This window comes from Chiloscyllium plagiosum, chromosome 28, assembly GCF_004010195.1.
Source record: "Chiloscyllium plagiosum isolate BGI_BamShark_2017 chromosome 28, ASM401019v2, whole genome shotgun sequence".
NCBI classification, from domain to species: Eukaryota; Metazoa; Chordata; class Chondrichthyes; order Orectolobiformes; family Hemiscylliidae; genus Chiloscyllium; species Chiloscyllium plagiosum.
Window position 1 is genome coordinate 39,523,878 of NC_057737.1, and position 25,308 is coordinate 39,549,185.

Genomic DNA, 25,308 nt, shown 5'->3' on the forward strand with positions numbered 1-25,308 from the left:
ACGCGCGGGGTGTGGGGCGGGGCGGGCCGGGCCAGGGCAGGCCACGCTCGGGGAGTGGGACGGGTCAGGGCAGGCCACGCTCGGGGAGTGGGACGGGTCAGGGCAGGCCACGCTCGGGGAGTGGGACGGGTCAGGGCAGGCCACGCTCGGGGAGTGGGACGGGTCAGGGCAGGCCACGCTCGGGGAGTGGGACGGGTCAGGGCAGGCCACGCTCGGGGAGTGGGACGGGTCAGGGCAGGCCACGCTCGGGGAGTGGGACGGGTCAGGGCAGGCCACGCTCGGGGAGTGGGACGGGTCAGGGCAGGCCACGCTCGGGGAGTGGGGCGGGGCAGGGCAGGCCACGCTCGGGGAGTGGGGCGGGGCAAGGCAGGCCACGCTCGGGGAGTGGGGGCGGGCCAGGCCACGCTCGGGGAGTGAGCGAGTGAGTCTGACGTCGGTTTTGTGTCGGGGGACAGATCCTCTGAGGGAGCCTTTAAACGGGCGCCACGTCACAGAGGCTGCGGCCGGGACAAAGCGCGAGGGCCGCCTCTTAAAGGGGAGGTGTCCGGGCGGTGCGGAGAGCGGGCCGCAGCTTCATGAACCAGGTCAGTCCGACAGGGACAGCGGCGGGGGGGGTGTCAAAACATCCGGGCCCCGAGCCAGTACCGAGGACAGGAGCCTAGCCCAGCACTTGGCGGTGGACTGCCTTCGCCGTTGTCCCCGGTTACCGCTGGTTCCTCCGGGAGATTCACTACCAGCGGCCGGGGCTTGTGAGTCTGGGCCTTGAGGCCTCGGACCTCGATTTGGCGGCGGAGGAGGAGGAGACGAATTTTGTCGGCGGTCCATAGAGGCTGCAAAGGGCCGGTGATAGGCCCCGGCCCCGTGCTTAAACGGGACGGGCATCTCCTCTCTCCATGTAACCGTCAGGCCGCGGAGAAATGTTTAACACCCACCCTCCTGTAATTTACAAACACGAACAAATGTCTAACTCGTACAGATCCACTGCCAGGCCATGGCATCTCATCCAATCCTAAAACTGCACCCAGAGTACTTTATTGTTACTTTTGAGCTGATGGGCGTGTTTTTAAAGAGCCCTTTGGCAGTGTTTCTCCAAGTGAGGGACTGACAGCTCCACTGGGCTGGAAATCAAAAGTCTAAATCACCAAGTCTGGGATGTAAGCTGACCAGCATTTCTCTCCCAGACACAAACCAATATAGTATGATGGTTTCTTAACATCATTAGTAGCTTACCTAACTTCGAACAGGCAGGGTCTCTTTAGAAAAATTAAAATCACTACAATTGAAAACTTTTGTGGTACAGTGGAAGTACCCATACTCGAAACTAGGAAACCTGGTTATGTCCCATCTGCTCTACAAGTGTATAACACATCTGAACAGGTTAACTAGTACAAATCTAAACACAGAGGCTAGGCCCCTATGCTCCTGCTGTGCCATTCAGTAGGATCCTAGCTAATCCTATATCTCAATACTATATTCCTGCCTTCTCCTCACGCCCAATGATGTCTGTAAAATCTTCAAATTTATCTAATTTCTTTCTTGAATATATTGAGTCATTTGGTCCCCACTGCTTTGTGTGATGGGAGCAGGATGCTAAACATCTTGGTTTGCTGTGTATGTGTGACAGTGCAACTACTGTGCATACTGGTCAGAAATGGGGCTCCTTTAAGATGCTGCTATGGAAAGAACAATTAAAGGTCATTTGCTTTCAAATAAACAGCCTGTGCATATTGGGAAAACGCTTTGAGGGGTCGCTTGTAACAATATCATGGATGGGATGGTAGCTGGATAAAGGTGACTATACATTTTTTTACTTGACCCCATTGAGCGACCCCAGTGACTCCAATATTGCTTGAAAAAAAGCAATAAAATGATCTTGTGTAAATCATGCTGTGGTAATGCTTGTATTCTGAATGTTACATATCATTCATTTCTAAGTGTTTGCAAAGAGCTGGGGGAGGAATTGAGACAAAGCTGGTCCTCTCTTTTCTTTTGGAGCTTTCATAGATATGCACCAGAATATCAATGATATTTGAGGGAGCAATGGTAGTGGAGAAACATATCCAGTTTGATTGCAGCGTGCAGTTGGTTCTTCGTTTGGCCGGTTTAAGGTTCTGGTTTGCGATCAGTATTTTACTGATTTTTAAGTGGTTTGAATCACCCCCAGATCCCTGATTCTGACATGACTTATTTAGGGAATGTCAAATGAAGAAGGCAATAGACAGGTGTTTCAGGGCAAAAGATACTCTGCATTTACTTAAGTACAAAAAGGTAAGTGTAATTCAAGAAATAAAGGCAATAAAGCAGTGAAATAATACAATTATACAGAGGACTATCAAATTAAACATGAGTTAAACACTATTAGAAGCTAGAAAGCAGTTGTAATCACAGAAGCTAATTAGACTTCCTAACCTTGGGGTTCCTGCACTGTCACTACCTGCCTCCCTCACCCTTCTAGCCAGGTTGAATACTTTGGGGTCTTGAGAGTTCAGCTAACCACTGAGGAAAATACATGTCTAAAGTGTGTCAGGTTGCTGAGGTTCGTGCTATCAGTTCTTTTGAGTCAGAACAGGTCTGTGTCTGGAAGCTCTTGTTTGGATAGCGCTTGGTGGACATTCTCCCCGCCCCATCCAATGTCCTCTGTTGTAATGATGCTCTTGGTTTGTCTTCCTGATTTAGCTTCTCTGTTTGGCCTCTGTGGTTCTTGCTTCTGAAGCTGCTTGTTGGGCCTGGAGCCTTTGGGGAAACTGTGTTTCTGCAGGAGATTGTTGTTGAAAAGGCTGTCCCTCTGGTGAGGTAGGACGTGTGTTGCCAGTGTGTTTCTGGTGTTCCTTTTGAGGTTAGTTGGCTTCCTCATTGTTAAGAGTACGTGCAAATGGATTCTGATGAAAGTTGAATGCCCGATATCTCTGTGAATGAATGTTGATTGAAGTTGACGTATCTGTAAAAGTTCCAAAATGTCTGCTGCTGTGTAGCCCAATGTGTAAAAGTTAGTTCCGGTCTAGAGTGTTAGGTCTGTGTGATTGTTCTCTTGGAGTGCAGGTGTATGTTAGAATTTCAGGTTGAACAATAGTCTCACACACAGCCAGAATGATTTCAGTCCAGATTTGTTGCAGCCTGAGGCCAGGCTTTTGTCTGGTATTTTAGATATTAGAAAAGTCCAGGATCCTGTCCAGTATTTTAGATAATGAGGATTTTAGACTCAATCCTACACTGGTTAGCTGCCATCTGTCCCTTCCTAGGCTTAATTCTAGGGCTTTAATTGCCCAATGAGATGGCGAAGGGCAAAGCATTCCAATTAGCTGTTGGTGGTGGCAAGAGCAGGTCTGGATGGGCAGATGCATCATCTAGGGAATAATATAACTCTGAGATTTGAGAGTTCTGCTATAAGATAGATCTTAAATTTGATAGCTGTAATTGTCTCAGCAACCAGTCTTCTCTTCTGGGGAGGGAATTGCAGATTTCTAATACTCATTTGTTTCTGGGTTTTTTAAAATAAGTGCTTTCTGATTTTCCTCAAGAAGGCCAACCCTGGTTTTGGAAATACATTCCTCTGAGCAAGGAAAGAATTTCCCTGTATTTATCCCGGTGAATTCTTTTAACATTGAAAATCTCTATGTAAGATAGGTTTAGGCAGCTTGCTGTATAAGCTAATACCTTAAATTAACCTGTCATAACTCTGCCTTTGAGGTATGTACCCAAGTCAAAGCCCTACAGTGTCTGCCCCATTATAAGTAAAGGCCAATATTTGTTAGTATTTTTAATGCTTTTTGTACCTATTCATTCCTGTTAAGTAATTCATACACATTGGATTTCCAAACCTTTTTGTTTCTCCACATGTTTTACTGTTTTTAGGGAAAAAAAATTTCTTTCTTGAGTCCAAAGTAGATGGCCTTGCATTTGTCTCTAATAGCCTTCATGTGCCATAGTTTAATCAACTTACCCAATGTATGTCCCTTTCTTAATGAATTGTGCATGTAAATCAAACAATTGGAAAACACGGGTGATTTACTGGTGGTGGTTAATGAATGAAAAGATACCATGGGCGATTTGGTGATGGGAAAACAATGTTCAGTTGTGTGCAAGGGCACTCTGGATACAAAAAAAAAGTTCTTTTGGAACTTCTTACACTACTTAATGTCCTTTCTAATTTGGTGTCACCTACAGATTGTATAATTAAATCACTATAAGATATGACGAATAGGTTCTGATCTCTGGGGAACATTTTCACATACTGCTAAAGGAGCTCTTCTTTCTTGTAAAATGGATCAATTACAATCTAAAAACAAAAATCTAAAAAATCCTGTTTTGAAAATTGTTTGAATATTATCAATTATTTAAACTAAAACAAAGTTGGCATGAGAAAGGGTTATCTGGTTCTACTTTCTTACATACAATGGCTGGAACTGTTATTGGATGTCACTCCAAAATCGACAGTTTCAGACCAGACCAAGTAAACAGCTCATAGAACAACCAAAAGGATTCTGCTAATTTCTGATCATGCTTCGTTCGCGTTATATCCACTTGAACGATGGAAAATCTTTAACAAATAACCCATATATCTGTCTTATAAAGAAGTATCACATATGGCCTGAAATAACTGTTTCAGTCTGTGGTGTTGTGAATGGTGCAATTGCTGCAGACTATCCTAAGCTAATATCTCTCTGCTTCTGTTTTGCTTTGCTTTCACTTTGCTGCAGCAGCGACAGTCCATGGAGTGAAGAAAAGCCCATCTTGTGCTCACCTCTAATCTGTTAAATGTTTCTGAGAAAGATGAAGATACTGAACACTTTCTTAAAGAATTCTGTTTTGTAAGATAGCCATTGTGTTGCAAATAACATGCTGTATTCCTTTTGCTACTGTGTAATTCTACATTTTGTAAATAAATATGAGCTTTAGCTTGAATCCTGTGGTTCTAACAGCATGGTGTTTTACAGATTGACATTTATTAAAGGTTCAATGTTAACCTTATGACATTACTTACCCCTTTCATGTCCTCGAAAAATGTAAGTTTTAGCAATAATTGGCCAGAAGCATGCAACCAATAGCAAAACACTTGACTTTACTGAATTTAGTTGGAGAAAGTTGTTTCTTGCCTTATTCTTGGTGGCAATTGAGGAGTGACACGGAATTTGTACGTGGCCTTGGGATGACAAAGATAAGTGTTTTCGTTAGTTTTAAAAGCTGGCCACTTTCTTTGATACAACTTCATAAGGGGGTCTATGTACAAGGGAGATCTAGTTGACTCTCATTTGCTTGGGAAGAGCACACGTTTTGGAAGATATAGTGCTTGCTGTGTTGTATGAATGGAATAGTGAAAGAGGACTGTCTCAAATCCAGTGCAACACAGAGTGAGAGGGTGTTGTCAGTGCAGTGAGGAAGATGGCAGTATAGGGAGTCGATGGGATTTGCAAAAGTACCTGTTTGGATGGTGTTGGCTTTTTATTTTTAGCTTGAATGTTGCCAATTTGTTTTCAGTAAGGATTGGGACAAGTTAACAATGATTGTTGGTGAGGCTTAAATGGAATTTAAGAGTTCTGTGCAGTTCAGGATTATTTTATGGAGTCATACAGAATGAAAGCAGACCCTTTGGTCTATCCAATCCATGCTGACTATATTCGCAAGCTAAACTGGTCCCGCCTGCCTGCGCTTGGCCCACATCTCTCCAAACATTTCTTATTCATATACTTATCTAAATGTCTTTTAAATGTTGTAGCTGTTCCCACATCCACCACTTCCTCTGAAGTTCATTCCACACACAATTCACTCTGCACAAAATAAAATTGCCCCATATCTGTTTTAAATCTTTCTCCTCTCACCTTAAAAAAAAATATGCCTCCAGTCTTGAAGTCTGGACCGTCTGAAAAAGGCATCTGCGATTCACCTTTATCTATACCCCTCATGATTTTATAAGCACCTGTAAGGTCTCTGCTCAACCTGCTAAGCTCCAGTGGAAAATAGTCCCAGCCAATCCACTCTCTCCTTACAGCTTGAACCCTTCAGTCCCAAAAACATGCTGGTAAATTGCTTATGAATCCTCTCCAGTTTAATAATATCCTTCTTATAACAGAGTAACCAGAACTGGACACAGTACTCCAGAAGAGGCCTCACCAATGTCCTGTACAACCTCAACGTGACATCCCAACTCCCAGACTCAAAGGTCTGAGCAAAGATGCTAAACATCATCTTAACAACCCTATCTAGATGAGATGGATATTTCAGAATCACTTCCAACAACTTACCCACCACCAAAGTCAGACTCTTACAGGTGTATAGTTGCCAGGCTTCTCCTTGCATCCCTCCTTAAACAAAGGCACAACATTAGCTACTCTCCAGTCATCCAGCACCTCACCTGTAGTCATAGGTGATACAAATATTTCTGCAAAGGGCCCTATAATTTCCTCTTTAACTTGCTATTTGGCAGATACGTTTTGATAATTTAGCTGTAGAAAGGAGTGCTTGTACTGATTGAGGTTGCTAAATTAGACTAGATGGATGAGTAAGTGAACAGGCTATTTTAGCAACAAATGTACCTCCAGTAAGAGTAAAAAAATGAGAGAAAAGAAAATGAAAGATTGGCATTATTTAGCTAATGAGCAGGGCTGATTGCATATTAAGCCTCTTTGATACCTGTCAGTGGAAATAAATAAAAAGCATTTATATGGCATTTTCCTGATCACTAGATACCTTAAAGCACCTTGCAGCCAGAGAACTGCTTTTGGAAGTTGTAATTCAGAAAATGCAGCTAATTTGAGCGCACAGACTTCTGCAAACAGTGACATAATAATGGCTAGATAATCTGTTTTAGTGATGTTGATTTGAGGGATAAATATTGGCCAGGGCATCAGATAATTTATTTGATCTTCGACAGAATGTTGTGGGATCTCTTGCATAAAGCTGAACAAATGAACTGGGAGGATGGGTGGCCTTGGGTTAATGTCTCATTTGTGAGATAGCAACGCTGACTGCAGTGCCTCTGAATTACTCAAGAGTTGTTGGCCTTGAAAGCTGTTCTCACGCCCTCAAATGGGACTTAAGTATGAGACCTTGAAACTTGGTCAGGAGTTCATCTCATTTAGCCACAATGACCCTCTGTATTGCGAAGTCCAAGGTTTGTTTCAGCTTTGTGGTGTGCACTAAAAATATAGAAAAATAGTTACTCAACAACATGGACTTAGGGAAACCAACTCAAGGTGTAAATCATAAGTAGCTTCAATGTGTGTTTCCTTGCCTTGTTAGTCCTCCCAAAATACATTATCTCGCACTTTTCAGCATTAAATTTCATCTGCCATTGTCCTGCCCACCTGACAAGCCTGTCTATTATCATCCTGTAGTTATTCCTGCTTGACATCTTCATGCGATCGTTGGTATTGGAAGGGAGGGCCTCAAGCCTGAGCATTTCTGAAAGTATTGCATTACTCATTTTCAGGTGTCATTGTATCATTAGTGGACTGCCCTGCTGATTATTCAGCACATTTTTGAGCAGTAGGATACTATTGTTGTGTACTAGGGATTTCCCTCAAGTGGGTATTATTTTGAATCAATCAGGAAGGGATCTGAAATGTGTTGTTTCGAAGGTACTAATATCTGCTGATTTGTTATCAGTCCTGTTTGAGCCTAAACATAAACCTGTGTTGAGAAGATGACTTTATTCTTTCTCATCTTTATCCAGTTGGTGTAAATTTCCAGCACTGGTCAATGGTTCTCCTTAAGCAAAGGAAGACTTCCTTTAGCTCATATGCAGGCTCCAACATATTTTGGATAACTGCAACAGAAAGGGGAAATAATTGTAGGTGGAGAGTTGGATTTGTGGTTAGAATAAGGTACTTGAATATATTTAAAGTGAAAGTTAACATGTTCATGAGCAGCACATCTTTGCCTAAGCTGCTCACAAAGTTTGGTATTTGGGGTTAGTGCCAATGTGGCTGAGTTTCAATTGATGTTGAAAGTCTCCATCAATTCTTGATTTTAAGCACCATCTGAGTAGGTATGGTGAGTATCTATGATGTGATACCTTGAATAGAAATAATGTTGGAAAAATGCCGCTATTTCCTTTGGTCAGAGGAAGTGTACTCCCAGTCAGTTGGGATGATTGATTAAGAAGGTTATTGTTCCACATCCATGTCCATACAGGACTGTCTAATTTGTTACTGAGGTGTAATTATTTTGTATTTGGTCCACTAACCAAGACAGTGTTTTATGGCTCTTTATTTCTTGATAAAACCTTATATAAATGAGGTGAGAAGGTTAGAATTGTTATTATGTACATTTAATTGTATCTTTGAAGTAGAGCACCGTAATGATTTGTGTCTGGTGTCACGCTGAAGTACAAACAGCCCCACTGTTTGAAAGATCAGAACATGCAGAAACTTGCAAAAAGCATAGTATCCTGCCCTGGATACTAAAATTCTGTTCTGATCTCTAACATTGGAGCAGATATTAATGGCACTGACTAATTTCAGGAATGTTGACGGTGTGAAATATTTTAACTTTTCATATTATAGCATAACATGCACAGCTTTCTGGCTGTGAGCAAATCTTGGGAGATGAGAGTTGTTTGTTTGTATTGTTGTAATTAGTGCAATGATCTGGGTAGAAATCAGTGTGTCTTCTGACTGATGTGTGAGTATTGCCAAATAAGATGTAAAATGATGAAATGGCTTCAAATATTCAACATACCTTTTCGTTTTTCTAATTACAGCTGAGAGCTCTCCATGTCCAGGTTGCTTTCCCACTTAACAAAAAAACTACTTAGACAAGAGAAGATTACTCCAGCACAGATTCAAACAGTCAAATTAGTGTTGAAAAGCCAGAGGAGTTATATTTTGATTCCTGAACTTGCTGTTCCATATTCTCAAGTCTGGCTTTTTCATTCCTTTTCTGTACATTTAGCAGTGAAGCAAAGCCAGAGACTGCGTGTTTTCAACCCAGTTGTTGCGACGTTCTGTTGGGTTCCTAGCTGCCGTTATTGTACATATAAAGCAGGGATGCCCGTGCAGCGATACTGTGTGGATTATGCCAAACGTGGCACAGCTGGCTGCAAGAAGTGTCGGGAGAAACTCCCAAAAGGACTAGTGCGGATTGGGAGGATAATGCCAAATCCCTTCTCTGAGGGAGCTGAGATGAAAGAATGGTACCACGTCAAATGTATGTTTGAAAAGCTGGAACGTGCTCGATTAAGTACGAAGAAAATTGATGACTTAACAGATCTGGAAGGCTATGAAGAACTTCAGGACGCAGAGAGGGATCTGATCAACCAGCACATTAAAGGTCAGCGTGTTGAATGTTGGAGAATGGCTTTTCATTTTGGATGCGGTCGGTGTCTGGGTGAGGTTGGGAAAGATCTATTTAATAATCCTGAGCACTTTGTATGGACCCTTCCAGGAAAGAATACTTGGTAAGAACAAGATGATTGTAATGCTTCCAGTAATCAAATAACCCAAGACCATTTGTTTTCTCTGACCACACATGAAGGATGTCCATTTGGATAAATTTCTGGACAATTCCCATGGAATTGCATTGCTAAGAGGGACAGCTTCTGCTGATGGATGAAAACAAGTGTAAGCTTTGCTGTACTCGGGGATGCCCGTGTAAATTTTGGTATTGGAATTCAGAAATGCACCCATCCAGTGCAATGCTCTGGTTGTTACTGAAACATACAAGGAATTGTTTTACATGGTGCCCCATCTTCCTTAGTTTCAAACATAAATGTCTGACGGTGCAAGGGGAAGGTTAGTGAGACAATGGTAAACATGTTGATGAGAAAAGTTGTAATGTAGTTTTAATTCTTTTCCTAGAACTTGCAATCAAGAATGGCTTGCTTTCTTCAAAAATCAAACCCTCCCCGAGTAAGCCAACCACAGTGACTCCAGTCACTCCATCACCACGCAAATTTTCTGGATTCTCAGGTAGGGGAACACTGTACATCATCAATAGTTTGTCTCTGATAGTATCTCAAATAGATTATGTGAGCTTGTTTTCCTGTATATAATGCATTGCAGCTTCAAATGATGCTTTTTATGGAGCAGAGTGAATACCAGATGCTGCAGTACTATTTAGGTTTGTGAGCTTTTTACTTGTAGTAGTAAGATATCTGGTAGAGAAGAACTTCGGTTCTTTACAGTGCATTTTGTATCTTTTTTTTAACTTTGTAACATATTTTGGTCTGTTCATGTGGTAAGCTATATGTAAGTAGTAACCGTTACTGCTGAACTCTTGTTTATTTTCACCTATCATTGATACATGCACTTTCTAGCAGGAGACACTGTTCATGAGTTGCAACACATTTCTCTAACGGGCACCTTCACACTACAGAGTGTTGGAAACATGTTGGCTATGAAGACATAAGTAACAGAATCGACTCCACCATGCAATAAGATCAGTACCTCAACTTTACCTTCAGCATACATGCTCTCAATTATCTCAGTACCCAAAATCTGTCTACTAACAGCTGAGCATCCACACCTGCCTGGGTTTGAGAATTCCAAGTATTCAGAACCCTTTTTAAATGAAGAAATTTCTCTTCACCTCATCCTAAAGTCCATATTTTGAGACCTTGTCCCCTCCTCTTAATCGTCAATATAGATTGGAAATAGCTCGAGCCCAAGCACTGATTACTACTAGCTACATGCTGCCAAATTAAAAATCCCTGTTTTTTTCCCCCCTATTCTCAGTTTCCTATACATAAATTAATTCTCAATCTGTTAATATATTGACCTCCATCCCTTGAGCTCCAAGTCTGCCTAATATGTCATCTTTACTGAATGATTTTTGAAAATTCAAGTACAATACATCTATTGATTTTCTCCTTAACTATCTGCTCAAAAAGTAACTCTCTAACAGATTTGTCAAGCCTTGTTTCCCTTTCACAAACCTGTTTTTTTTTTCTCTCATTGATTTTCAAAATGCCCTGTTCCCACATCCCCAATAAAAGATTCCAGCATTTTCCTTACTACTGATAATTTTCTTGTTTCTTCTTCCTGTCCCTCTTTGTGAATAGTGGGGTCAAGTTTGCTGCCATCCAATTCATGGGGAATCTGGGGAACAAAAGACTTAAACCAATGCATCTGCTGTTTTTTAAAACTGGCCATCAGGTCCAGAAGATTGGTAACTTTTAATCCCATTAATTTCACTGGTATTATTTCTTCATGTTTCCCATTCTTGTTACACCCTCAATTCACTATTATTTCTGAACTCAAGCCTCCACTAGATACAAAGACACTGATGGAGCTCGGTTAACTGTGCTGTTAAAAGTGTCTGTGAGAGCTATATGAAAACATTCTTGTTTGAGATTTAGTAGAGAAATGCTGATTGAAATATATTTAAGTGCAATGTTTTCAACAAAAATAGATTCATCACAGTCAGTCAGCACCACAGGAGGGTTTTAGTAGATGAATTTTTTGGGTGGGAACTAGCTCAATGTAAGGTCACTCCCAAAATGTAAACTTGCTCATGCAGGCTCACTGACCGGCAATGCGTTTACAGTAACACATATTTCCTTTTGTACTGTTTTCACATTTTTAAAAACAAACTCTCCTGTATGTAGCTAAAGTGGAATCTCCTGAAGAAGAGCCTTCGACCTCCACAAGTGCTCTGTCAGCTGGTGCATTTGACCCGAATCACAAAGATTGCTCTCTGCGGGAATTTCGAAAACTTTGTGCAATGATCGCAGATAAACCAAGCTATAATACTAAAACACAGATTATCCAGGATTTCCTCAGGAAGGGGACTGGTGGAGATGGTGAGCCTAATCTTTTTATTATTGCACAAGCTTTATGAAAGGGTACTGTTTAATTTTACATCTGTGATTTAGAATCTTTTCCTTTCAAAGTAGCATTCTAAGAAAGTCTCCCAGAACCTGCAGTCTACCAGTTGCTAATCATTCTGTTTTCATTTTTTTTAATTGTCTTGTGATGCTCATGGTAATTGTGTTGTTCTTGTGTATTGGAAAGCATCCTTGCCAAAAATGAGGCAGACCTACTGGAGAGTGCTGGATACCAAATTCTAATGTACTCTCAACCTTTATCATTGAGAGCAGAGACTGTAGTTTCATTGTCGTGATTGGGAAGCCAGACCAGATTCCTCCTGTTCTGATGTTGGGAGTTTGTTTTGGGGCGCAGTTTTGCAATTTCACCTGTTTCCCAGTACCTTGACAAAATTTGGTCACGTAAGCAAGCCTGAAGAATTGTATCTCCTGTCATTGGGGAGCTTACGTTTGGAATTAAACACTGATGGACTCAGTGGTTGACACTGCTGCCTCACAGCGCCAGGGATCCAAGGTCGATTCCAGCCTCATATGACTGTGTGGAGTTGGCATGTTCTCCCCGTGTCTGCATGGGTTTCCTCGGGATGCTCCAATTTCCTCCCACAGTCCAAAGGCGTGCAGGTTAGTTGGATTAGCCAGGCTAAACTTGCCCATTGTGACCAGGGATGTGCAGGCTAGGTGGGTTAGTCAAGGGAAATGCAGAGTTACAGGGAGAGGGTAGGGGTGTGGGTCTGGGTGGGATACTTTTCGGAGGGTGATGTGAACTCAATGGGCCAAATGGCCTGTTTCCATACTGTGGGGATTCTGATTTGTTTTCCCAATACAACTGCCACACAGCAGCAGGAACCTTTTGTATATGCTTCAGCATAAACCTTTTCAATAAAATCTCTTGTCCCAATTCTAATATACCATTTTACACAAAGATTTGTTGTGTAATTGACCAGTGTTCACTCAGTAAGTACCTAAAATAAATAGCAATTTAGTTTGAAGGATGGTGTAATGGTATTTCCTGGTGATTAGAGTTTACACCCTGTCAGTAATGTGATAAAATGAATATAAAAGCAAAATATTATGGATGCTGGAAATCTGAAACAAATACAGAGAATGCTGGAGAAACTCAGCAGGTCTGGCAGCACCTGAGGAGAGAGAAACAGAATTAACATTTCAAGTCGAGTCCAGTATGACTTGTTCAGAATTCAGAATGTGATCAAACTGCATAGCCACAATTGAGGGTAAGCTATGTAATGATGTCTGTTGAATTGCTTCTTTCCAGGAAAATTCCATGGAGATGTATACTTAACCATAAAACTACTATTGCCTGGTGTGATAAAAACCGTTTACAACCTAAATGACAAACAGATTGTCAAACTGTTCAGCCGGATATTTAACTGCAGTCTGGAAGATATGGTGCGAGACTTGGAGCAGGTTTGTTGCTGTGTTTGATTCAAAGACATTGGTAATGTATAAAAACAGAAACTATGGCAAATGTACAACAGGTCACCTTGCCTGTATAAAGTCTGGTTATGTTCTGGGTGTGTAAAGAGTTGTGCTCTAGCAGATCTGAAACTAGAAATAAATATGAATGAATTTCTGTGGGTCCCCCAAATGTGGGTCAAAGTCGATAGTTCTGTAGATTTGGTTGATTTTAAAAATTTAAGTGCTATTGTAACCATTCATAATGTGATCCCTCGTGACATTTGCACGAAATTATACAAAGGGTTTTTAGAGTGCAGACTGTTTAGGCAAGACCTAGGCTATTCTACATCATTCCTCCCCCTTGACTTTCTCACCACCATGTTTTTCTGAAGAGTCTGGGATAAGGTTCTGTTGCCACCAGTGGATGTTTTGCCAAACAATTTGTTCACAAACCTTGGCAGATGTCAGGGATTTTATGTGGAGAACATTGCAGTACTCTTCTGTCCTTGGCTGAGTAATTGCTCCATGAGGAATTGGCTGTGGTGACTGAGGGGAGCTGGGAAATTGGCTGATTGTCACTTCCAGAATCTCCGAGAATGCTGCTGTTCTGTTGTTGCTTCCCAGGTTGAAAATTGATCTTGAACCTGTTGATTTTGAAACTTTTCTCACTGGATGAGGAACACTGAAGCAAATTAAAAATCTTTCAATAAGTATGTTCAATTAAGGTCGAGAAAGTCAAGTTTATTGAGCTTTTTGTCCTCTCTTGGATGTTTACAGGCAGAAATTTAGAGCATTCGTAACATTTTGCAACAATGGTATGCTTTTGCTGTGTGCTTTTACATTGACAGCTGGGCTGACACTGCACACACTTATTTCATTTACAGAATTGATTGCCAGACTTGCGCCCAACTGAGAAAAGAATTTCAATTTGTGCCACAGTAGTTCTGGGAATCTTTGATTGAAAGGAGCAACTTGGGGTGGGGATAAAGCTGAGTGCGTGGGAAGTATTCTAAACAATTTCCAACATCCCTTTGTAGGTTTGACCATAAACTAGCCTTTGCAGAAATAAATTTCAGGTTGTACCATTTGTTCTAGAATGATATAATTGTACACAATTGCACATTTGTTTGCATCTGAAAGATACGTTCTTGCCTTTTGCAAGAGAATTTGTACAAATGGCAATATGAGATAAGCAGTAGTATGTCCTGTAATACACATTTATTGTAAATATACCTTTTTAGTTTATTTTAACAATCTGTTTTTGTTGGCCTTTAAACAAATATGTGCACATCTTTTTAAAGAAAAATTGAAAATATTCTGATCCAGTCCTGTCAGTGATTGCTGAGCTCAGTTCTCACTATCTGTGTTCTGATATGACAGGGAATGAGTTACTTGCATTTGTGGATGTATAATTATTAAGATTTCATTGTATATCAATTTCAGAAACTGGTTTTCATTTCAAGAGGTTGCTCAAGAAAATTGAGATTTCTTCCTTTTATTGTATTCTCTCTCCAGGTGGCGCACCACCCCCAGTTTAGACTGCAGATGGCACTGAGGGAATGCTGTTAGTGGTCACACTAGCCTACCCCAAAAATTCCAACTTCTTTCCCATCTTTCTATACCTTCCCCTTGCTTCTGCGAACAACCCATGCAGCTTCTCGGATTTGTTTTTCTAATATTTAAAAATTTGTGTTTAAAAACAATGGGAACTACCTTTTTAGATGTTTGTCATAGGTCAGTTGTGGTACACACATCTAAATCAAAATGTGACTCGCATCCCACTTCAGTACAAAATCTAAGTTGGCATTCCAGTGCAACACTGAGCGAGTGCTTCAATGTCAGTAGTGACTCTCTTTGGATGAGATGTTAAGCTGTTTGCCTCCTCAGGTGAACATAGAAGATCCAAAGATGACATATTAAAGAAGATAAAGTGAGTTGCTTTAGGTGTCATGGCTTATTTTTATTTTCCCTTGCCCAACTCAACTAAGACAGCTTAGTTAGTCATTATTATGTTATTGATTGCAGGGCTTTGCTGAGGATAAATTGACTGCTGCATTTCCTACATTACAACCGTGATTATATTTAAACACTAATTTAAAGGTCAGCACATATTTAGAATGCCTTAAGATCATAAGAGACACCAAATACGTTTCTTTTTTTCTTGCTTTAACTCTAGGGGGATGTCTCGGAGACTGTACGCATCTTTTTTGAAGAGAGTCAGACTTTCCCGCCAGCCCATAAAAGTGTTATGACAATTCAGGAGGTCGAGTCAGCTCTCACCCAACTATCCAAACTGACTAGGGAAGAAGACCAACAAAAGGAGCTCCAGAATATTGCTGCAAAGTAAGTCTTGGATTTTAGGGATGTCTAGTGCCATGGTGAGTGGATGGTCCATCTTGACCTCCTCCTGAGGTCCCCAATTCAGCTGATAAGTATTCCATATGATATTAAGAAATAGTTGAGCATACTGGATGTAGTAAATGTCATGACTTCTAACTAAATCCCTGGTGTAATGGTGAAGACTTGTACTCCTGTATTGGGTGAACTTCCAATTAGGCTATTCTTATACAGCTGTAATAGTAGCACATACAAACGGAAATTTGCCCAGGTTTACAACAAATGTTTTAATCAACCTGTTTAGGCATGTTATTAATACACAGGTAGAAGGACAGGTAGAACTTAACTAATTTCCAGAGATTGAGACAATACTGCTGAACTACAAGAGCCTTCCTTTCCAAGACCTGTTTCAAAAGGTAGGCTGGTAATTGATTGTTTAGGATTTGTCCTATCAGTCCATTCTCAGTCCTCACCAAAGCGACAGTAAATATTGTCAACAGTGCTATGCAGTGTGGCGCTAAGTTACTCATGAGATGAGACCAGTGACACTTGACATCAAGATAGCATTTGATCATGTGTCACATCCAGTAAGTTCTTGTAAAATTGATGGGAATTGAGTAAGTCTCCTCATTGACAGGAGTCAAACTTAGTACAATAGAGGATAGATGTGGTTGTTGGAAGCCCCAGTCTCCCCCATCATAGTGTTCCAGGCCCAACCGTCTTCATTGCTAATCCTCCCTCCATCAGAAAGTCAGAATTGGAGATTTTCAGCGATGGTTGGACAATGTTTAGGACCATTCACAATTCTTGTGGGTTAAACTTTAAACAGGGGACTGTTCAGGACCTGACTAATGTTCAGGCTAGGGCTGATTAAGGGTAAGTAATATTTGCATTGCCAATCTTCATAAGAGAAAGTGTAACCAATGGTGGTTGGAAACTAATCATTTTGTGGAAGCATCTTACTATGTAAATTGACCCCTTTTGGGCTGATACCAACATTCCGTCTAAACATTATCTAGTTTGCACACTTTGTGATTAGGTTTTTTTTTGCATGTAACCCTGGAAAATCTGTGTTACAGTGAGATATAGAAATGAAGGTGAAGAGGTTGGATGATCTGCTCCAACTCTCCTTTATGCCTGTGTTTGATAGTCACTGTAGGACATATTTCATGGGAAGGTGCTTTAAATCTTAGTATCTTAGAAATAGAATTTGAATAGATAGAAATATCCTTGTCTTACATATTTCAGATTTTGTATTTCAGGTTACTTTCTTAGACATGTTCTTGGCTGTTCACACCCTGGATAGCAGACTCTCTGTGCTTGTACCTTAGTAACTTTTGCTATAGTGCTCTGATTAAATAGACATCTTTCATCAAGTTTTTGTTTAACTGCTGATTCTGGCCAGTATCTTTGCAGAACCTTGTCTGGCCTTTTTTAAAAAAAAGATAACTACATTGGGCTTTATTTCAGATTATTATCAAATAAATTTATTGAACAAACAGTAAAATAACATTTATAGTATATAAGTATATTACTCTACTTCTCAAATAATAGATGTTCAACCCTTATGCCAATCTATTTCATAGCATTTTTAAAATAGAATTATTTTACTCTTGCAGCTAAATTACCTGATCTATTTTTTAAAGGATTCATTGATTTGATTTATTGTCATATGTACCAAAGTACAGTGAAAAGGTTTGTTTATGAGCAGTACTGGTAGATCACAGTAAGCAGGGATGTACAGATCAAAGGTTGTAAAAACAACTTTGAGGCATATAGCTTACTTTGTACAGGGCGTGCACTAGGCAGGATCAATGTTAGCAAGATCAGTATTATTTGAGGCTTGAGAGTCCATTCATCAGTCTAATAACGGCTGGGAAGAAGCTGTTCCAGAATCTGTCAGTGCATGTGTTCAAGTGCCTGACAGAACAGGTTGTAGGAGATCATTACCAGGGTTCATCTTTGATTATGCTAGCAGCCTTTCTGCGGCAATGAGCCATGTAAATGGAGTCCAGTGATAGAAGGTTTCCCTATGTGATGGTCTGGGCTGTGCTCACAATCTTCTGTAGTTTCTTACGGTCCTGGGCAGAGCAGTTGCCATACCAGGCCGTTATTCACCCGGTCAGTAAGTTTTCAATGGTGCATCTGTAGAAGTTGGTTAAGGTTCTGATGGACATGCCAAATTCCCTGCGCCGCCTGAAGAAGGGATGTGTTGTTGTGCCTCTTGACTGTCGCATCTACATGGGAAGTCTAGGACAGGTTATCGGGTATCGTCACTCCGAGGAGCTTGAGCTCTACCCTCTCAACCTCAGTTCTGTTGATGTAAATTGGGGCATGTTCTCCTCCTTTCTTTCTGAAGTCCATGATCAGTTCTTTAGTTTTGCCAATGTTGAGAGAGAGAGAGAGAGAGAGGGTGTTCTCATTGAAACATGTCACCAAGACTTCTATCACCCTTCTGTATTTTGACTCTTCATTCTTAGATGTCCGTCCTCCTATGGTGGTGGCATCAGCCAACTTGTAGATGTTCATTCAGAATTTGACAATAGTTGTGGGTGTGCAGGGAATACAGTAGGGGGCTGAGGACACATCCTTGGGTGACTCCAGTGTTGAGTATTATTGTAGAGGAGATGCAGTTGTCTATCTTCATTGATTGCAGTCTGTGGGTCAGAAAGCTGAGGATCCAGATGCAGAGGGCGGAGCCAAGACCAAGGACTTCTAGTTTTGAGATCACTCTGGAGGGGACAGTGGTGTTGAAGGCAGAGTGTAGTCAGTGAGCAGGAGTCTGACATAAGTGTCCTTGCCCAGATGTTCCAGGGATGAGTGCAGGGCTAGGGTGTCTGCTGTGAACCTGTTACATTGGTTGGCAATTTGTAGGCTATTGAAGTTAATTGTAATGAACAGTGTAGCCTAATTAGCTACCACTGAAACTGTCAGTGAGGCTGTTCAGGTTTCATGTCATTGCCCTTGCATGAACTTTCCCTTTCTATTTTTATATTTGTTCAGCCACTTGAAGGAGCCATAATCACATTTCTTGAGTTGCTTTTTTTGTGTAGGTGGGAAAGTGGAGGTTGTTGATTTCTTTTTCTACTCAGTGGTATTGCGAAGTTGGATAAAATAACTGTGGATTGGGAGGCAGGATGTTAGACTTTGGTTTTTGTAAAATGCTAGGGGAGAAAAGCACTGTTTGGTCCCTTTAAAAGGTTGTGCTTTCTCGGTGTATAGAGGTTTAAAATGGGTGTCTGTGAAAAGCAGCGTGGAGGTTTGCAGGTGCACAGAGAGTACTCGAATTGGAAATATTTGTATCGAAAAGCTGTAAAGTTAGCATACCAAGATAATAGGCTTTTGAATTTTGCCATTCAATTTGAACCAGCCCCTTAGATACCAAAAATCTACCAAATTTAAATTTGATGGTTTTGACAACCTAAGACCAATCCAATTGTAAAACTATTGATATGTCATCAAGGGTATAAAAGAGGGGAGCAATTGGAAAATCACCATAGTGAACTGCCATCAGTGAGAGATAACAGCTCTCTGAGAAAGTACCATCTGTTTACAACGGGACCAATGATGGAAAGAAGAAGAAAAGACAGAAGAAACGATGAAGAAGGCTTTCCTGACAGAAGGATCAGATGGAGAATGCACGGAACATTCCGGAAGACGTAACCTGGCTGTAATTTGAGTGACTAAATTCTGTTTGTTGTTTTAACATAAGTGGGATTTTTATTTATTGGAGTATATACCATTAGAATCTTGCTCTATTTGAGAATAGTTAGTAGTTAGAAAGAAATGATTCTATTTGTTAATAATTTAGTTTAATTTGTTGACTGTTAGAATTAAATAGATAAATTATCACTTGTTGATGTTAAAGTGAGTGTCAGGGATTTATTTTATTTAACAATTAGAAGCTGCTGAAAGGCAGGTTCCATCACTTTTCACACTCCTTGTAACAGATTATAAAATGAGGTGCTCCTATTTGGGTGTGTCAGGTTTATTCCTGGGGGGGGAGTGGTTCAACCTCCACTTCTTGACAGTAGCTTCTTGAATAATTTCCCCCACCGGTCCATAGACGTTTCAATTGTAATAACTCCCTTGTGATTGTCAATTTCTTCCACCTCCATATCAAATTATATTGTTTAAAAATTCTTTGTTCTCTCCTGGCTTAAAATAAATTCAATCATGCTGCAGTTATTATCTTCAAGAGATTTGTTTAGTGCTGAACTGCTAACTGTTCCTATAATGATTGACTTTTGTTAAATAATCACTGTTCAGTATGTACGGAGAGTAGATATTTTGCTCTGAAATTGTGACATGGGTCTCCCTAAAGTGATGTTGCATGACTTTCTGATTGAGGCTGGAAAAGTGCACCCTTGCTCTAATCCAATGACTCCATGGGTCACAATATTAAAAAAAAAACTTTTTCCAGTTATCAAGACTGCCAAAAAACCTTATAAAGTTACATGGCATTGTGGCTCCGTGGTTAGCACTGTTGTGTCATAGCACCAGGATCCTGGGTTCGATTCCAGCCTTGGAACTGTCTGTGTGGAGTTTGCACATTCTCCCCATGTCTGTGGAAGTTTCCTCTGCATGCTCCGTTTTCCTCTCTCAATCCAAAGATGTGTAGCTTAGGTGAATTGGCCATGCTAAGTTGCCCATAGTGTTCAGGGATGTGTAAGTTAGGTGCATTAGTCAGGGGTAAATGTAAAGTAATAGGGTAGGGGAATGGGTCTGGATGGGTTACTTTTCGAAGGGTCAGGGCTTTAAACAAATGAGTGGGGGTATGCGTTCAGATTAGTGAGGGAACTTTTAAAAAACTGAATGATTTTCTTTAGATAAAAGTACAGTTAATAGACCAGTGTAGTAATAAGCAGAGTTTGACAGGGCAAAATAAAGAGTTGAAGATCTGTGATCTGGTCAAACTGGGTGCCGAATTAAAATTAAAGACACTTAATTTGCAAGCATAAAGTTTTTGTAATGAGATAGACAAATTAATGGATAAAGAAGTGATAAATGTGTTCTGTCTAATTGCCATTACAGAGATGTGATTTATGGTGACTAAATATTTCTGAGTACTTGGTGCCAAGGCAGGTATAGAGAAACCTTGATGAAACATAACATGAGGACAATAATGAGGAAGAATCTTGACTTAATGATCAGGAAATAGAATCCCCAATGGGTGGAGGTGAGAAACACCGGCTGTACCCCCCTAATCCAGCATACGATGGTATGGTAGCCTCTGTGGTCTGGCACCTGCAGTATTTTCAGCATTTTACTGTGCAGCAAGGAACATTTCCAGGTATTCAACCAATGTAAAAGCAGTTTAAAGTGCAGCAAGCAGAGTTCCTACCATTTAAATACTGTCAAGTGAGGTGGGAGCAGAGGAACTGAATTGTATTAAAAATACCCACACTGATTTTGACACACAGTCTCCTGTGGTCTGGCAGATGATGGGACCAGGCCTTTGCTGGACCAAAGGCTGCAGATACGAAGATGCAACCTATACTGTGGAAGAGAAGAAACTGTTAATTTTTATGCCTCACAACAGTGATGATACTGTCAGAAAGAGTTTTGTCAAAACATGGAGGAGCTTGGAACCAGGGTAGTGCAATCGTCTTCAAATGTGGATATGATGTCAATGCAAGGGATCATGTGAAAGTTTGTTACACAATATCTTGTGTGGTAAGGATGACACTTTAGAATGATTAAGAATTGTTAAAGGACAGAAAATGAGCAGGAAGAAGATTGCAACACTGCTATTCCTGAACACGGCAAGAATCTGGGCTTGGGCCTCTGTAACTTACAAACCATGTTAATGACTTAAACAAGGAGACAGAACAAAACAACCAAATTTGTTGATGTTACAAAGAAAGGTAGAAATGTAGGAAGTATGCAAAGGGTTATAGGTAGTTGGATGACAAGATGAGAGGTATGTTGAGTAATTGACTTTAGGAAGACTAGGAAAAAGTTGGATGTTCGTGATTGGCAGGATTCTGATTTCCTTGTATGTAGAACAAAGTTAGCTTGGAAACACTTGAGGGTAAATCACATGTTTGTATTTTATTACAGGAATGTGCCATCACACACTGGAGTAGCACATTGGAAATCAAGCAGTACTATTTTCAGAGCTGCCAAAATTGAAAAATTGATTAAACCACCAGATTGCCCAATTTAATCTAATTGTTTTATTCAGAATAAAGAAAATGTGAAATAACTCCACAGAGGTCGGTATCCCATTACCAAGTCACCCTTTATTTACATGTGTATAGTACTTAACACTGGCCCAGCTTTCTCAGAGCCAGCTCTCAGAAGGAATAGAATGGCTGACACTCCTGCCTTTTTTTTTGTTATTAACCAGTAAAAATTACAAACAAACAGTTAACATGAACAGCCATTTACAAGGAACAGCAATTTACAGGGGAAAGGGGTGGCAAAGCCAGAATCCAACCCCCACCGTTCAGACACTCCTGTTTTTTTTTCGCAGGTGTAGGGCACAATGAAAAACAACAAGGGCGCAAATCTTTATTTATATTCCGCTGCCAAGAAGAAAGGAAACACTGGAGTGGCCAGTGACCAGCAATGCCCTTCTCAACAAAGGGCAATGCTGTGTCTTCAAAAGACAAAGTGAAGGGGAGGGCAGGGATTAAATCAAAATAGAGTTGACACTTCTGTTTATATACTTATTTCTTTTGTTTTTCCTTTTTTTGATTACCGACACTCCAGTTTAATCTTATTTTCCCCCACACAACCACCTAACACCAGTAGTGCTTATTTTTCCCCAGCACCCATTGTGTGTGTGTGTGTGTGTGTGTGTGTGTGTGTGTGTGTGTGTGTGTGTGTGTCTCAGAGAGAGAGAAAGAAAAGGTGTAGGACACAGTGAAGAACAACAAGTGTGTAAATCTTTATTTATATTCCACCACCAGGAAGAAAGGAAACACCAGAGTGGCCAGTGACAAGCAGTGCCCTTCTCAACAAAGGGCAATACTGCATGTTCAAAAAAAAAAGTGAGGGCAGGGATTAAATCAAAATACAGTTAATACTCTGGTTTTGTCTGTCAGCCGGGACTCCCTGATTGGACTAGGTTAACAAACCCAATCAAAGGACACATATTCTATGATATCCACCTGGCTAATCTCATTACAATCACTATAAAATATACACCAGGTTTTATCATTAAGACATCAATAACAATTTATTGTAATCAAACTCGTTTTAACTAATAGCAAAAAAGAAGCATGAATTGTTAGCTAATAAACTTAAATTCTACCCCTTGTAAAGGAAGTCTGTATGCGTAGAAATAGAGACAAAGCATGACATGAGTATTATGGGGGGAAGGAGAGAAAAATCAGGGAAGCACTGTTCTGGCACCAGTTTAGATCATAGATGTCAATGAGTTGTTTTCTTTTGACTACTTCCAATTGTTTGCTGACGGGATGGGTTTGTTTGCACTGATGCTGTCTTTCATTCACTGGTTGAGAATTTGCTCCTTTCAGTGTCCCTGAAGAAAGCAGTTTACTGGAAAATGGTTTGTGCGGACAGCTACTGAGAGATTTTGTGTTATTTCTCCTTTAAAGGAGGTGGGTGAGGGTGGAGAGGGAGAGAACGAGAGAGAGAGAGAGATTGAGGTGCTTTTTCTTTGCAGGCTGTCTACAAATACAGCTGCAGTCACTGACTGAGGAGCCAATCAAGTGATGATTGCATTACTGGGCCCTCCTGAGGCCACAACAACTGGTCAATTGAAAAACCAGTCAAAGTACATCTCTCAGCAAAGCTAGACACACGACACAGGCACACACCTCACAGTAACTTGTTAAAACTGCAAGATTGTCTTCTACAATTTCCTCAATTTAAAACTATCTTTCTTGTAGTCTGAAAAGTAAAAGTAGTCTTTTTTAATGAGAGCTAATGTGCAGGAATAAAGAATCATTTCTGTAATTTCAGAGTTTTGGTCAGACCAGATCCGACCACTCCCGTATGTAGATCTTCATATCATTGGGAAGAATTTGCTGGCCTTAGGTTGGGTACAATGCAAGTTCACTACGTTGACCCCTGGGATGAGAGGGAAGATTAAGTTGAATGAGCTTGTCTTCTCTTGACCTTTGATATCTGAGAAGTTATTGCATTAAAATATGCAAGATTCTAAGAGGGCTTGACACATGAAATGCTGTGACACTGATCTCACCAAAGAGTCTCTAACAAAGTCATGATGCCTCGGGGCGCACAGTGGCTCAGTGGTTATCATGGCTGCCTTGCAGTGCCAGGTTCCCAGGTTCTAGCCTCGGGTGACTGTGTGGATTCTGCATATTCTGCCCGTGTCTGCGTGGGTTTTCTCTGGGTGCTCCGGTTTCCTTCCACACTCCAAAGGTGTGCAGGTCAGGTGAATTGGCAATGCTAAATTACCTATAGTGTTAGGTGCATTATTCAGAGGGAAACCGGTTTGGTTACTCTTTGGAGGGTTGGTGTGGACTTGTTCAGGGCCTTATTCCACACTAGAGAATCTAATCGACCATTTATATCTGAGGAGAAGTTATTTCACTGAGGATTCAGATTCTATGTAATTTTGTATCTATCCTAGAGAGCTATGGATACATATTTGTTGAGTGGAATACTTTTGACCTCTTAAGAGAACCAAGAAGTATGAAGACTTGGGCGAGAAAGTGAGATTGTGATTGAAGTTCAGCCATAATCCTGCTGAGCAGTGGACCTGGCTCATACTCCTGTTTTTAGTTCTTATGTCCTTGTGAATAAAACTGATGTGTGCTGTGTTGTGCCTTGCAGATGTACAGCCAATGATCTGAAATGCATTATAAGGTTGATCAAGCACGATCTAAGAATGAATTCTGGAGCAAAACATGTGTAAGTAGCTATTAACTTTTAATTGGAAAAGGAGAGTTTTTTTTTAATTAGTTCTGTAGCTGTGTGTTTAAAGTTGCATTTTAATGTACCTTTTCATTTAATTGTGCATCTTTTTTAATTTGAATTGTCATTTCCCTTCTGTATATCATTCCTGAACTGAGAGACCATATAGCTGATCGATTTCAAGATGTATCTGTGTAATTGTGCTGCGAAGATGCTACGCTAATCTAGAATTGATTATATGAGAATGTGGAAAATAATGCTACTAACTGTGGCTGGTATCAGTGTAGTTATGAGGAGTTTGACCTTGGTAATTGCTGTGCTAAACAGAGAACTTTGTTCCTCCAGGGATTCATTTTCAATTTCGGCAAGAGATGTTAGTTTTTTGTTGTCTCCTAATGTTGAAAAGATTTTAATATATTCTATACTTCAAGTTCCCATCATATTAAATGGGTTTCTTCACAAGCTTTATATACACTTCCTGTAGTGCCTAATCACATACTGGTTGCTGTCAGGCATCTGGATTTTAGCTTTGTTAACAGATGTTCATGTTATCTTGTTGCTTTTCATAAATGGCTTTGAAACATCCATTCCCTTGAACTTTGGAAAAATTGTACTTTTCAATCTTGCTAAAGCAATTTAGCAATGTGTTTTCATTATTACTAAACAATTGGCATTCCGTTCTTGCAACATCATTTTCATCCACCAGTATGGTTTTGCTTTGATACATTGATGCTTTCCGTTTTCCCAGCTGTATTGCAATACTATTTCCTAAGTGCATTGTTTTTGCCATCTTTAATCATTGGAAAATGCCTGGACACTATTCAAACTGTTAATTCCCTTCAGTTCGTGGCTGGCATTGGCTGTTTAGCCATGTTTCATTCTGCTTCTTTTGGCCAATTTACAGTTTTATATGCTTCCTTTTTCTACAGGTCTTCGGTAAC

At 40.5% G+C, this 25,308-nt stretch overlaps 1 protein-coding gene across 3 annotated transcripts in view; it reads left to right on the forward strand.

Annotated features, from left to right (window-relative positions):
• Positions 1–438: 438 nt before the first annotated feature.
• lig3 (ligase III, DNA, ATP-dependent) overlaps positions 439–25,308 on the forward strand; it is a 71,461-nt gene continuing 46,591 nt past the window's right edge. Inside the window, exons 1-8 of one of the 3 annotated variants that reach the window (XM_043718726.1) lie at positions 454–584; positions 2,677–2,836; positions 8,699–9,267; positions 9,795–9,905; positions 11,543–11,737; positions 13,035–13,186; positions 15,354–15,520; positions 24,287–24,364. In XM_043718726.1, coding sequence (XP_043574661.1) covers positions 8,712–9,267; positions 9,795–9,905; positions 11,543–11,737; positions 13,035–13,186; positions 15,354–15,520; positions 24,287–24,364 — 1,259 coding nt within the window. In that variant the 5' untranslated portion in view covers positions 454–584; positions 2,677–2,836; positions 8,699–8,711. Of the gene's footprint in view, positions 585–2,676; positions 2,837–8,698; positions 9,268–9,794; positions 9,906–11,542; positions 11,738–13,034; positions 13,187–15,353; positions 15,521–24,286; positions 24,365–25,308 lie in introns of all 3 variants that reach the window. The other 2 variants (XM_043718725.1, XM_043718727.1) reach the window with 2 other exon arrangements.